The following is a 16,171-nucleotide window of genomic DNA, read 5'->3' as shown; positions in this document are numbered from 1 at the left end:
AAACCATCAGCTAACTAACTAGTTTGAAATGAACTACTGGCTTCATTACTGACAACCATGAATTTAATTATTATTGAACAGCCTAATCTTGTTATTTAAGAAAGTCAAAAGTATTTTTAATCAAATTATTGCAGGTTATTTTCGAATCACATTTATCCCATAGAATCTATGAATATTATGGTTTTCTTGAGGTTACTGAATTTCTAACCAAAACAACATCTTACTTATTTTTGAATAAAGAATTTTTCGTAAATCTTTTGTTAATAATAAAAGCACCTATCAGTGAATTTAAATTAATGAAGTCCGTGGCATTATGCAATAGACAGGAAGTTCGATAACTTTTATTAGGCTGAGATGAACCATCAACTGAATGATACAGTTTTTGATCTAAGAATCACCGAAAATTCCCAATTATTTCAGACTGGCCTTACAAAAGATCTAATCCTGAAATTCCCTGTTAATTACTTCTAAATGTTTGAAACGGTACTTCTAGTAGGAGCTTATTCAGAGTTCAGTCAGTAAAAACTCTATTCTAAAATACCAAGAAGCATCAAGTACTGATTCCGTTACAGGCTTGTAATTATCCTACTTTTTCATTACTTAAAATAGTTATATAGCTCTTCTACATGTAACTATCAAAAATAATAACTGTGAAAGGAGATAAAAATCAAATAGGAATATAACCCTGAACACTTTTTAATTCAGTTTCATTAAAATAAGAAACTAAGATTATATTTTAAAATTTTAAAATCCATTTTATTATGGTTTCGAGGAAGGAAAAATAAAATGCTGAAGTGAATTAAAATAAGTCACATGTAGTTGACTGTGTTGTATCCATGTGTTTTACCATAAAAAGTAATTTCCTACTTTAGAAATTAAACTAGTAATATAGTTCAGTTTTACACACAATTTAGTTTTTATTCTCCGATTATAATGAATATAGCGAGATAAAGAATGATTACGGTTAATTAAATAACTTGATAAATAATATGATTTTAAATCGAATGTATTTCTGTTTTTCCATGATAAAGGGATTCACATGTTTCGTTAAGTATAAAAGATATACTGAATTGTTCAATAAGAAGTAGTATTTACATTACCATGGTTGACAAACATCTTTATCTATCGAGTTAGTCAGTTCATAATGGAAAATGTTAAGTGATACATTTGGTCAGAAAGCAGCCTTGTTTGTAGTTTACATCATTATGGAGAAAGATTCAATAAAAAACAAAAAATAGGACCACAATATGATGAACTTGTCAGATGAGATGAACTGGAACCAAAGGATATGAGTGAAATGCTTCATCTGACAAAATAAGCGTCCGAGGTCAGAGTAAAGTGAAATTGAGTCAAAGTTGATTTTCGACAAACATACCTATGGCATGATCACTTTTGTTAGATAGATAAATATTTTCACCTAATTATTTTGGTTTTACCCTGGTTAGAGCCATCAATAACACCAAATAACATATAACTTCAAATTTAAATTATCTATTCAGGAAAATAATTAGAAGTAACCTTAGAGGGTAAGTATTATTACTATGATTTGACTAAATTTCACATTAATTAGAAATTGGGTAGGCTATTTGTATTAATACAAATACTAATACATTTGTAATATCCCATTCAGTGAAAAACTACATGAAAAACTTCTAGGACTCCTCAATAGTATTTATTTATTTCCTAATTGAATTGTAACTTCTGACTTAACCTTTGAACCACTTGTTCTAAACTCGGCGAACTCCATTTTCTACCTCAGCTCAATTTTGTGAGACATTAAACTTTTACAACCTTCTCATTGTTCATAATCGCTTAATTCAAACATAACAACGTGAAGTTATCAAAAGAAATCACTTTTTTCATGAATCTTGTTCTTTACTACACATAGATAATAGCTGAGAATCTTTATCGTATATCATAGTATAATAGATTTAAACTAGGAATATTAATTAATATTTAATGGGATATTGTAATGCATTCACTTGGTGTTGTTTTACTTGTATCTTCCCATTGTTATTTAGGACTATGATTGATCAATCTCATGTTGCCATATGTGCATCCTGTGCGGGTTATCTCGATATAGCCTTAAGTCATAAGCTTTTTGAAAAAGATGGATAGTGGCTAGCGTCCTGGATTCCCCTCCTAGCCACTATTCATCTTTGCTTAAAAACATTGTAATACTGCTTAAGTATCACAATATAAAACTCTTAATTAATTAGCAAATATATAGTATACACACAAGCAAATTATATATTGTTTAAACAAATATATACATGAAACTATTGAAACATTGGACGTGACCTCAAGAACACGGTCTACAAAATAAGTATTTGATGCACTAAATAAAAAAGATATAAAAGTATCATTTACATGCATTTAGATTTTTTTTCAGAAAAAACCTGAAATTTATTCCTGAATATAAACAAGAATATAACGAATAATAAAGCTGTAGATAATTCACAAATAAAACTACAATCTGACACTACTTTGTTTAACCAAATATTTTGAAAAAAAGAAAAACCTTTCACCGTGGACGGAATTAAAACAAATTATACAAGTATTTGTACAAACTTAATTCAACAACAGTTAAGTCGCTTGATCGGCCATAAAGAGACAAGAGATAACAGTTATGCCGTAATAATGGATTGTAGTCTGACGAGTAGCCCAAGTACTAACTCATCATTCCATGGTTTTGCGACAACTTGTACACCGATAGGCAAACCTTCGGAACGTTTATGCTGTTCAGAGAACATGATGTCAAGCTGGGAACTTTTGAAATTGTTATCAGAGATGTCACCACATGCTTGCAAATCACACTTTTCAACACGTCCCACGGATAAAGTACCAGCTGGACAACCGAGTAAATTATATAAACATGTAAATGGTAATACACAATTAGTTACATACGACGGACTATCATCCCATGGAGCAGGTATTGGTGCAGTTGGGCACACTAAGACATCTAGTTCCACTTCATTCCACAGTGAGAAAAATTCTTGCTTATAATCATTAATTTGATTGATCAATGTTTTACGACTTTGACTGTAGCCTAAACCTCGTAGAACAACTGCTGTAGCTGGATAGTCTTTTTTAATACCTTCTGCACGCCATTCAGCTATTCTGTGTCTAAGAAAACGGGGTAGCGCATAGAACAAATGCAAGAGACGCTGCCTATAATCTACCAATATGTCTCCGTTTCCGTGAATATATAGTAACTTCAGGGATTCTGGTTCCATATAACTAGCCAATAAACTTATAGTTAGCTGGTATGCTTTACTCGGTGTTGGCAAGGCAAAGTCGACCACTTCATGACCTTGTCTAGAAAGCTCATCACGAATTTCTGACATGACTCGTTGTACTGATGGTGAAGCTTTGACTAGACCATCAAAATTTGAATAGAAACCAATCTTCAGTTTCCTATTTCCTTCTGCAATAGATTTATATTCCTTGTCGTTGAATGCCATCGGACATAAGGTACAATCGTGTGCGAACATATTTGAGGTCCAAAGGCTTTTTAAAACGTCAACAATATCTTCAATTCTATGACCCATAGGAGATGGAACTGGTAGCAAGTCTTCAGGTAGTTCAATTGGCAATTTCAAATCTTTGTTGCTCATCCTATATGGAGTTGGTTTGAGTGCTGCTTTTCCGCAAAATGCAGCTGAAAGACGTGCTTCACCCAATATATCGAAACCAACAGCTAACGGAGAACCCTTATGAACTAACAAAGGCCCCATACCACTGACGCACGCTCGTCCAGGATGTGTAGGATGACTTGTTAATCCAGTTATTGGATTGTTCGCTGATAAGCCAAGAATCTTTTGCTTTACATTTGTCAATATCACTGGAATTGCACCACAATCACGCAGTGCTTTTACTAAAATACAGTCATCTTCTGCACCACGATTGGTGCGTATTGTATATCCCATTGTATGGTCATAACCATGAATAGGAAATATTTCTTCCAATGCTATAGGTATCCCATGAATTGAACTAACATGTCCACCTTCTGAATCCCGTGAGCTATCAGCTAATATAGCGTAGACATCAGCTTCATAAATAATTTCACTGATACAGTTGGATCTCGTACGAAGTAGTTCTAAACCACGAATTTGATAAGCATCTAAAAGATCGACTGACGTAATACTTCTATTATGTAGCTTCTCACGCAGTTGACTCAAGCTCATTGATGTCAGTTCATTATTGTTGTTGAGTGATAACTGTTTGGATTGACTATCCATATTATGTAAACCTTGAAATTTGATATGCAATCGGCCATGTTTATCCGTCAAATCATCTTTTTTCTTATTTAACCGTCTATACACACTATATCTTCTCCAGCAGAATAAAAGACAGCGAAATATTAGCCATTTTTTAAATAAATAACTGAAAATATGACATGTTGGCAAACTTAAAACCAATCGAATCGACGTAATCAATGTTTTACTAAATATATAAAATGTTGCTAAATCTAGAAGGTATATAAGTGTTAATCCATCGATAAACAGACACAGAGTATTTGTTACATGGGACATAATGTTGATCAACTCTTGTTCTAGCTGTCTTGTATTCTGTAATCAGAATAGAAAATAAAAATTAGTGAAATACAATCATATAAAAATAATAAAGAAATTTTATTTTAACAGATCAATAATATATTGTTTCTGTGTTTGAGTAATATACAAACACTTAGGTAAGAGGTAATTCATAAGAACAAACACAGATATACCATAAGCAATAGACAAAATAAGGATTGTCCAGGAATTTTATACCAGTATAAAGTATTAATTATGAATCTAAAGAGCTTATTTAAAGTTTTTAGAAAGTGCGTTAATCGTATAGCGTGTTTGGAGGTTATTGTAATTTAACTTGCTCGTTTTTAGTTAGTTAAATGCACTTCTTTTCATTCACCACAATTGTTAAAATCTGTCGATCAGCTTTGTAATGTAACCAATAGTCTGATAAGGAGAAGTTTCATCTTGATGTAAGTAGTTAAATCTACAAATGACTTAGTCCTAGATTGTTTGGTTAAGTTTTGATATCCAAAGCAACGATAACGAACTATGTTGTTTAAAAATAACTGAGTAAATACTTCATTGAGTCAACACATTATTCAATGAGCATAAATAGAAATTATATTTAATTATATTTATTAGCCATCATACATATTTTACAGAAGATCACTACCATAATTAAAATGTAATAGAAAAAGAATCATATTGAAGTATTAAGTATTTAGATAAGTGTTGTTTATGTCATTCCTAACAATATATAAAAACAAATACTATTAAGTGTGAATACTGGAAAACCACTCAGACAATAGCTTATTCTTGCTTATAAGTAATTCTGTTTGGAATAATAGAATTAATACTGTAACTATATCCATTAACAATAACAGCTTACAACAACGATTGCATGAATCATAAAGTATTACAAATAAATCGACTTCTGGCCTGTTGAAAATATATAGACAGCCTACTGAATATTGGAAATTTTCAAATTAATAATAAAGCATATTTACATTTGTGTGAGCTAACTTTATATCACTTTCTTTATTTTCACCTATTACTATCAGAGGTTTCTAGACCATAACTTGTTCAGTCACGTTAACTAAAACGCAGCAGAACGGTATCTTTTATCTCCTTAACCAGTACATTATAACTTCATTTCATATAATAAATCATGTAGAAACATGTACGAGACAAACGTTTAGCACTACTACCATGGATCTATGTTATACTGGCAAGACTTAGGCAAAATAATTTATATAACTTTATATATCTAGTATAATAACTTTAAAACGCACTCTATGTGCAATAGGAAGTCGATGACGATTTTCTATTGCTTATGTATAGAGAGTGTTGTAGGCTTCATCAGATTTCATATATAATCCCACTCACTTTCGGGCACTGTTAGTGATATGAAAGTGGTTGTCACTTCCCGGCTTCCCATACGGTTGAACGATGTTTTGTTTTGAGATACCAGAAAAATAAACTGGGTTAGGGTGTTACTGAGGACCTATGGAGCTTGGTTTCAGGACTCTAAGGATAACTGTTTGAGACTAGTTACATATGGCGTTTTTCAGAAAAGTCCCTGATGTATTAGCTACGTACTTTAAAGGCCCTACCATGGGAGATGAAATTCACGGCATAACTGGAAGTGTAATATTTTTATGACCGGCCAATTCTAAGCCATCCTTCTTTAGTGGAAACGCATAATCGTTGTATATTCTGGTTGTCTATCATAAGCTTCTTACTGGCGTTACACCTCTGTTCAGTCATAATTTGAATTTCCCCCAATGACCTTTAGTTAATGCTTTTAGTATCACTGTTCTCAAACTAACCTTTCTGTTACCTTAAGATTTCATTAAACAAACATATCAGTCCAAAGACTCGATTTGGTAGTCCCGATATGTAAGATCGACCACCATATCACTTAGTTGAATATTGTTTGACATAGTGGTTTAAAGAGGTGTATTGAAAATTGCTTGTTAGATTTTCCCCTACCTTTTAAAATGAATAGGTGCTAGTTGCATGCGATTCAGTCTCTGTAAAATATTTACTCTAACGAAAAATACTTTTTATCTCTCTTCCAAGTCAGTTGATTAATCATCTGGTAACCTTTTAGAAAAATAAGATCATTCACTATTCACATTTTTTTTCAAAAAATTAAGCCATTAAAACTTTATATATAAGATTGGAATTGCAACCTTAAAGGTCAGGTATTCAGTCACATTTTATCTTTAGAAATCAATTTTTGTTAAGTAAATATTATCCGACTTGTAATGTTTAATTATTTCTACTGAAAATTTGTAGTGAAAATATACAAAATTCCTTCGGTTTATGTTTCATTATCTTATTACTCTTGTCTCCGTTACCAGGATGTATTGTATGATAGTTAAAGTAAGCCAATGTGTCAGTGAGTGAATTCAGAGAAGAAATTTTTTTCGATGAAATTATTTACTTAAGCCGTGGTATATTCGTATTTATTGTTGTTTGACAAATATTTATAAATATATAAGAAATAACACCTAAAAGGGGTTCGAGATTTCAAATATCAAAAGAAGACTGCCTAATGATTTAGAGGTTAGAAACGGTAGGGGGCATGAGAATAATTTATGGGTCAGAAATATGAAAGATAGTTGTTAACTGAACAGATGCGAAAAAAAAATTGAGAACGTAAAGGTCATATAACAATGAATCAATAATCATGAAAAATTGTTTGGGTGTGATATTAATTGATTATGGTTTTGAAAAAAGTAATAAAAATAATGATAACCGAAGCATACTGAAAAAAAGGGATTAGGGCCACGAAAGGAAGAAAGGTTGAGCGTATTGCTATGAAACACAGAGTTCAGGTTTAAAATGGTGAGTTATCAATGCATCAGCAGTACATCAAATTTTGGTTTGACATCCCTTTGATCACATTCTTTTTACCATGTAGATTATTTTGACGGAAGACTCTTTTGGAGTCTAGAGTTGATATGATGCTTTTGTATTGAGCTATTGATTGATCGTACATTCCTCACTTAAAAGTCACACCTGACAATGTTCTGAAATGTGTTTAGAAAATGTTAGCTTTGGGTAGCCAGTGTAGCCTGCCTCGCAAGGTGCACATAATTGTGGTCCAAATCAGGAGTTCATTCTTTAAGTATTCATGATAGTAGGCTTACTTGAGAAGACAATATGAAGCCCAGCTGGATAAAAAGTGTTTCTAAGAGATTTCGAAATTTGTTTACTCAATAATTTTTTAGCCCTATCTACTTTAAGTTCAATATATTTTCTTTCCATTTTCATATAGTCTCATATGTTTATCAAACATCAATAAATATGTATGTTTTGAGTCGATCTGGTGGGAAACTAAGATCTACATGTTGCCATAGACAAATGGTTAAAACTTTTAGTCACAGTGACATCACAATATTAAAGAATTTATTCCGGATGTTATATGGTATACTAGTGCTTTACGAATGCCTTTCAAAAGCGGTTACTGTGACGATTAAAATGTCAAATGTTTTTTTTTGCAGGATGATTATAAATAATTTGAAAAGCAGTTCAGTTTAGTGTTTTATAGAAATTACATCTGCTATTTGCTTCTGAATAGATTCATAAGCGTACCATGATGAAAGCTTCCAGAATGTTGTGCAATAAATTTCGATTTAACACAATTACGATAATTTCGTAATCTAATACAATAAATGTCAATGAAAACACCGCATACACTTTTATTTTGGATGCTAAGAGTGTTTTGTGTGTAGAAACTATAGATACTACCTGAAGTTTCAAAGTTCGGGATTGTTGTTTAACGGCTCAAAACACAATGTTTAGATCAATGAGCTACCTACCAAGGAGGAAACACAGATTTTAACTCTTCGTACTGACTACTTCTACCGTTTCTGGAATAGACTTTTAAGAAAAGAACAAGTAACTAGACAGATATTTAAACCAAGTTTATACTTAATGGTTTGAGAGAATTTGGTCATTGAGTAGATGAAAAACAAACTTTAATATATTTATAGGTATCACTACCGGGGTTAGACTTAATCATTTCGAATAAATTGAGCATTGAGTAGATTGTTACAAATACATTATTTTATTTACACTTAATATATTCAGATTCTTTGATAGATGTAAACCAGAAATTCTTAATTCCCTTTATAGTTGATACTCGGTCGTAGGTTCTATAGTAGTTGAACCTTGGAAGTTTCAGAATATTGAAGACTGTTTGACAAGCGCAGAATAACTAACTTTTCAAGTTTGTTTAGTGAAGTTTACAACGCTTAAAATTTTCAATTATACCTATAGCCGAACACATTAGGTATGGAACTTTAGACACAAGGCTGCTGAGATCACGAGCAGTATAAACGAGCAAATGAACTTGTGTCTGATATTTCCAAATACTTTCAATGAAATGTAAAGTTAATCTTGGATAATAATTAAACCGTTAGTACTTAATTGTAAAGATTGTTGGATTTTACAGACATCATGAACCAATCAATGTAAGACCACCATTGAAAAGCTGTAAGAACTAGACGACCATTTCGTCCCAGCATGGAACTCTTCATCAGTGCTCGTCCGCGACCCCGAAGGCGGGAACTGGACAGAACTTTGACAATCTCCACAACCCCTTACTAACAGTTGTCACTTGCTCACTAGTGACTAGCTTTCAGATAGAATTCCAGGTGTTCTAGTAAGTGGCCGTGACTAGTGGAGCTATACCGTGTCGGTTTTAGAACAGTTACCCACCGAAAACAATCAAAGATGATTTCACAATGTCATAGATTTATTAAAGTTAGACATTAACACTGTTGCATGCTGGCTCAGTAGTCTATGGCTTAAATGTTCACGCGCGAAAACGTCGGTTTTGTGTTTGAATCCTGTTTGTTAGGTTGTGAATGAGCACTTTTGAGGAGTTACATACTGTGACGAAATGACTGTCCAGCACTTCTAGCTTTTTAATGATAGTCTAAAGTTATTTGGTTCATTATTGCCATTAAAAAAATTCCTTATCAGTAAAATTTCTGTGAATAAATAAAATATTTGTATCATTTAAAAGTATCATCAGACGACTTACATTGAATTTGTAATAATTTTACTGATGAACTAGTTAGAATCATCTGAAGAAAATAATTTTTATAATTTGAAATCATTTTAGTAGCAGATGTTTGATTTTATTGGTCGAAAATAGTCCTCTTTTTGACCTTGATAGATTAATAGCTCAACTATGATCAATGACCAATCGGACGAGTGTTCGTTTGTAGTAAACTGGATTTGTTTTTTTCGAACAACGTATCTTTTATATAGTTTTAGCATAAATCAATTAAGTTATTAGTATGTTTTATCTATTTATACTTAATTAGTGTTTTATTTTGAAGAGACTGGTCGGTGAATTTTATGTTTCATTTTTAATTTCCAGTTTGTTTGTCTTTTTATTCACATTGATGGTCTCAACCAAGTGACCGTGCTGACTGGATACAACAATATAAATAAATTTTTGAATCAAACAAAAAAATGTCTAGTTCACGAAAAGATAGAATTTGAAAGAACCTAGAGATTTTCCACCAAAACTTTGTTCTTTTATACGAGACCACCAGTCAATAGCAGTGTTCATATTTACGTTCAACATTTATAGATAGATGGCTGTTACATATTTAATAATTGTCAGAAACAGACAACACAGTAAAATGAAGTTACACATAGTAATCGAGAACTGGATTAAGGTCCTTACTATTGAATAAATTATAAACATTCTCAATGATAAACTAAGATGTATGGGGGTTTGATATATTTAAGAAGAAATATGATTGAAAATAAATTTATGTACTTAAAGTTTACTGCCAAAGCTATAAGTAGTGAGAAAAGTCATGGTGGAAACATCGAAATGGGGTAAGCGTTTAGTGTTAGGTGTTAGGGCTAGGTTTTAGGGTTAAAGTCATCACCATGAACTGACATAAGCTATGATACAGGGATCCTAAAAACATATTCAAATCCTAACTCCTAGTACAATAACTCATTCATTTATTATTCCCGACTACTGACCGGCTAAAGTGATTAACATCTCAGAGTTGCTCGGCAATATACTTTAGGTCTACCCACATATGCTACACATTGTATATGGTGTTAAGAAGAGAAAACTCCGAAAAAATTAACCTTAAATTTCTTTGATTACCCTAATAGTGCTGTATTCTCTGCACCGAATGGAGATCTACTTGAAGTAGAAGCTAATAATAGTGATCAGAACGTCAGTGAAGGTTTCCCAATTAAGATATCAACTTTAAATAACACAGCACTACCAAAAGTATCTCCATTATGTAAACCTTTTGGTATATTTAGTATTAATACCTATATCAGACAGAATAATCTTGATCTGTAAACCATGTTATTTATGGGGATGCACTTCTAAGTATTGAGGTATAGATAGAATGTGGATTTAAATATGAGAGTAGATCTCCAGTTTATACTCTGAGATAATAATGACTTCAGTGCTTTAGTTATAATTCACTACTTCAAATAGATACATCAGAGAATAGTTTTATCACCGCCTTTAAAAAAGAGTTGTTGATAATTTCATTGAATTTTATGGACAAACATCAAATCAGTATGTAAATAAATTGAATGGTAACAAAACCTGTCACTTATTGAAGCCCATGACTCCTATTTGCTTCCCCATCACCGTTGTAACATTATCGTGCAAGATGCCTTCTCGCATTTGTTTAAACCAGATGTCAGTTAAGGTCAATTTGTTTTAATTTCCGGTGAGAGTAGAATAATGGATAAGCATATGAGTAACCGTAAAAAGATGTGTAATGATCAAGTGGTAGAAATCCACTTTCTCCGAACTATATTCAGGTATGTCATCATTTGGAATGTTCTTTACTAACTTGTAACCTTTAAGACATAGATACAATATTCTAGTCATGATAACTAACAAGAAATTACTTATTAAGTAATTAAAATAACTCATTGTGTCACTGGATAAAAATAAAGAGAATTCAGATAAGAAAATTTTCTTTTCGACGGAATCATCTACTTAAGTTGTATATTCATATTTATAGTTGCATGATAAATATATGTCTATAGAAGGATAGAATAGATTGCATAATAAAATGATCCGAGACTCCGAATATCAAAGGTTACGTAATAGTCAGGGGGTTAAAGTAAAATAGAATGACAAAAATAATGAAAGATAACTGTCCGCTTGACAGATTTGAAGAAAAATGAAAAACATAATGGTCATAATAATAACTGAATAATAATCGTGAAAAATTGTTAGGCGATAATAAGAAGCGATTACTGTTTAAAATTACAAAACACTAATTAAAAAAGCAGGACCGAAACATGCTACAGAGGGGAATTAGGGCCAAGGAAGGATGAGGGGTTAGAAGTATCGCTTTTGCAAACAAAGTTTGGAATTGAATTGGTGGATCGCCAACGCTTCAACAGTGCCTAAGTTTTTGATTCAGCCTCCCTTCGATTCAGTTCCTTTGATTGTGTAGATTATTTAAATAAAGACACCTTCGGAGGGGCGTGTCCCAAGTTGATTAGATGCTTCTGTACCTAACTGGTAATTGTTTCGCATTTTCTTTCTAAAATCAACTTTAAGTAATGCTCTGAGATGCATTTGGAAAGCGACCACTTTGTGAGACCAATGCAATCTGGCTCACAGGATCAGGTAAATTTATAGATGCATATCTATGTGGCTTAAAGCGGAAGTTAATCCTTAACACATTCATGAATGGTAGACTGGCTTGAGGAGACAATACGGAGCTTAGCTGAATAGAATGATTTATTTAGAGATTTTGAGATCCATTTATTCAAGTTTTCAGCAATCGTATCTCCTTTCAATTCAATATTCATAAGAAGAGTTTTTTTAAACTGTTGATGCTTTTTCAGAATGTTGTGCAGATGTTAAATTCCTATTAAAAAATGTAGTTGGATAACAATTCCCGATGAATATCTGTCGAATTTGAAGTAAGTCTCCATCCATTGTGTCATTAGAAAATATTCGTCTAATCTTTGAGGATAAAGAGTGAATTTTCTCTTTCTACTCATTGGGTCCCAGCTATGAAAATTCGTATACTGCCCATTCCAAGTCGGTTTTCTATGTACAAATCTCTGTAAAGAACCATCTGACCTTTTTTTCAACCGAACATCAAGGAAACAAATTTCCTCTTTCGCCTCTGCTTCCAATGTGAATTGAATTGAGTGATGACAACTATTAGGTCGATTTAAAATTTCACTGAGGTCCATATCTTCTTCAAAAATAATGAAAGTATCATCTATATATCTCTTATATAAATGAAATCTCCCAATTATTGGCCAAAGAACCGTATTTTCCAGATTGTCCATAAGACAATCAGCCATGAGGGGACCCATTGGTAAACCCACTGCAAATCGATCAGTTTGTCTATAGAAATCATCATTAAATCTGGGTTTCACATTGAGAATACTCCATAGAATTAGTCTTTTTAGATAATGTTTTAGGATATAAATTTCAAATTTGTTACTTTCAATAAAGTCACATAATAAAAAACATAAGGTTTCTGAGAGTGGAACATTTGTAACGTGAGAAGTGACATCCAATAAAATCATTTTTCTGCCATTTATACTAATATTTCTAATTGATAGCTCGAGTCTCAAATCACTTTATGATGCAATCTTTTCTATCCTTCTAAATATATTTACCATACAACTATAAATACGAATATACAACTTAAGTAAACGAATTCGTCAAGAAGAAAATTCCTTTCGCTGAATTCTTTCAATTTTTACTTCTCAATTATTATACGTAATCAGTAACATATAATCTTCTTTTCTAGCCTAGGATTTCTCATCTTACTTATTAAGAATATTTTATTTAACTGCACTTCTTTATTCCGTGTGCATTTATCAGAAATTGTTGTCAAATCACGAAATCATGAAAATTACTATAGATTAAATAAATAATTGATTTTAAACTACAAAGTGCTAAAGATCCTTAGTGATACCTAAAGCTTAAACTTTTTCTTACCATTGTAACTTTATCGAGAACCATTACTAATCGTTATGAGAATAGTTTTCTGTACTGAAGAAGAAGTATTCACTTAATGTTAATAGTATTTTGTGACTATTAAAATAAATCTGTTAATGTAAACTAATGGAATTCAGCTTAATTACTGAACCTTATTTTATTCATTATAGATTTAAATCATTTTTACTGGATCCAAGAAGGCTCATTAAAAGAATATTGAATTTTGTTTTTGGGTTCTTTGTTAGAGAGAAGTTACAAATTGGATATTTGTAATTTTTGATTATTGATACTATAAAGCATCTTTTTTCTAAAGATTTAATATGTTTTCTAAGAGTTATGAATTGAGTTAAGAATCCGTAAAATCGATTTAAAGTTTGTCATCAATTATGATTCTTAAATTTCAAATACTCTATGAATTATAACAAAATTTCTCATTTATATATATATTTCAGTTAAAATTATTTTAATTTATGTGTTTGTTTGTCTTTGTTTTGTTTTTACTGGTGAGAAGTTGTGACCAGTGGAGTTAATCCGTGTCAGTTAGAAACAGGTGTCTACCTCAGTACAATGGAAGATGGTCGCGCAACATTGTGGATTGATTGAGGTTAGGCATTAGCACCATTAGATGCCGGATCAGTGGTCCAGTAGGTTAAGCGTTCGCGCGCGAGACTGAAGGCCCTAGGCTCGAATTCCGCGTGTGGGATCGTGGATGCGCACTGCTGAGGAGTCCCACAATGGGACGAAACGGCCATCCAGTGCTTCCCGGTTTTCAATGGTAGTCTAACATCAATCGGTTCATGATTGCAATCAAAGGCTTAACAATTTCCACAACTACTAAACTGATAATTATCATAAACTTGTTGTTTACTTATTGTTTTAATACACAAATATTTATTTTAAAAAAATGAAAAACATTTTCCAAATCATAAGTCATTTGTTTTGAAATGAATATGATGAAATATTAAATGGCTCATTCAATGATAAACATACTGAAAATAAACCATGATAATGTAAAATTTACATATTCTGTCTGATCTTCAAGTGGTTGTATGCATTGAACTAATGCATTAGACTAAACTATATTTAAACATAATGAGAATTATAATGTATTTATAAAATATGATGAATTTCATTGAATTTCATTGCTTTTTCTTCAACTACATTACAAGTGAATAAGTATAATTGGTTTAAAAAATTCATATAAAAGTTTTTAGAGAATCATTTGTCGATAGGAATAAATTACATTGTTTTAAATGAATATTTAGATAGAGTGATTACTTACTTACTTACTTACTTACTTACTTACTTACTTACTTACTTACTTACTTACTTACTTACTACTTACTTCTACTTACTCACTCACTCACTTCACTTACTTACTCACTTCACTTCACTCACTACACTCACTCACTCACTCACTCACTCACTCACTCACTCACTCACTCTCACTCACTCACTCTACTCACTCACTCACTCACTCACTCACTCTCACTCACTCACTTCACTCACTCACTCACTCACTCTCACTCACTCACTCACTCACTCACTCTCACTCACTCACTTCACTCACTCACTCACTCACACTCACTACTACTCACTCACTTACTCACTCTTACTTACTTACTACTACTTACTTACTTACTTACTTACTTACTTACTTACTTACTTACTTACTTACTTACTTACTTACTTACTTACTTACGCCTGTTACTCCTCGTGAAGGAACATAGGCCGCTCACTAGCATTCTCCATCCAACCCCATCCTGGGCAAACCTTTCCAGCTCCTTCCACTTGTTATTGATCCTTTTCATATCTGCTTCTATTTCAAGACGTAATATATTTTTTGGCCTTCCTCTTTTCCGCTTTCCTCCAGCATTCCAAGTTGGGGCTTGCCTCGTGATGTACTTTGATGGTTTGCGTAATGTATGTCCTATTCATTCCCATCGTCTTGTCCTAATTTCTTCTTCAGCTGGAAGCTGGTTTGTTATATCCCACAGAAGGCTGTTGCTGAAGGTATCCGACCAACAAATCTGGAGTATCTTGCGTAGACAACTATATATAAATACTTGCACCTTCTTGATGATGGTTGTAGTAGTTCTCCAAGTTTCATCTCCGTACAGTAGAACTGTCTTAACATTCGTATTGAAGATTCTCACTTTGATATTGGTTGAAAGTTGTTTTGAGTTCCATATGTTCTTCAATTGTAGGAATGCAGCCCTTGCTTTGCCGATCCTCGCCTTTACGTCTGCATCGGATCCTCCTTGTTCATCGATGATGCTTCCCAGGTATGTGAAGGATTCTAAATCCTCCAGAGTTTCGCCATCATGAGTGACTGGATTGTTGTTCTTCGTTGATCGCTAGTAGTATATTAACAAATAATATTAAATAACTGGTTTAGTCCATATACAATGATTAATTTACAGGTTAATTCATGTTGTATAAAAAAAATGTTTAAAACCTTAAATAACTATCATATTGATTTAAAAACCAAAATAGTTTGGTAGTTTAACAAATTTTGTGGTAGATGTTTGTTATATCATGCTGAGCCTTTTAAACAATTTTTAAAGTATGTACTTGGATTTTTTTTCCAGCAAGTGGCATCATATTAGGAATATCATTTATAATGTTAAATCTTCAAGTATTTTATTTTATTTTTCTTAAT

At 32.3% G+C, this 16,171-nt stretch overlaps 1 protein-coding gene across 1 annotated transcript; it reads right to left on the bottom strand.

Moving 5' to 3' along the window:
* Positions 1–999: 999 nt before the first annotated feature.
* Positions 1,000–9,768, bottom strand: MS3_00006403 (uncharacterized protein). The gene is made up of 2 exons (XM_051214540.1): positions 9,574–9,768; positions 1,000–4,571 (listed from the first exon to the last, which is right to left on the bottom strand). The coding sequence occupies exon 2, from the start codon at positions 4,533–4,535 to the stop codon at positions 2,628–2,630; it is 1,908 nt and encodes a 635-aa protein (XP_051067728.1). The 5' UTR covers positions 4,536–4,571; positions 9,574–9,768; the 3' UTR covers positions 1,000–2,627.
* Positions 9,769–16,171: the final 6,403 nt, after the last annotated feature.

This window comes from Schistosoma haematobium, chromosome 2 (genome assembly GCF_000699445.3).
Source record: "Schistosoma haematobium chromosome 2, whole genome shotgun sequence".
NCBI classification, from domain to species: Eukaryota; Metazoa; Platyhelminthes; class Trematoda; order Strigeidida; family Schistosomatidae; genus Schistosoma; species Schistosoma haematobium.
This window is presented reverse-complemented; position numbering and strand designations above follow the sequence as displayed.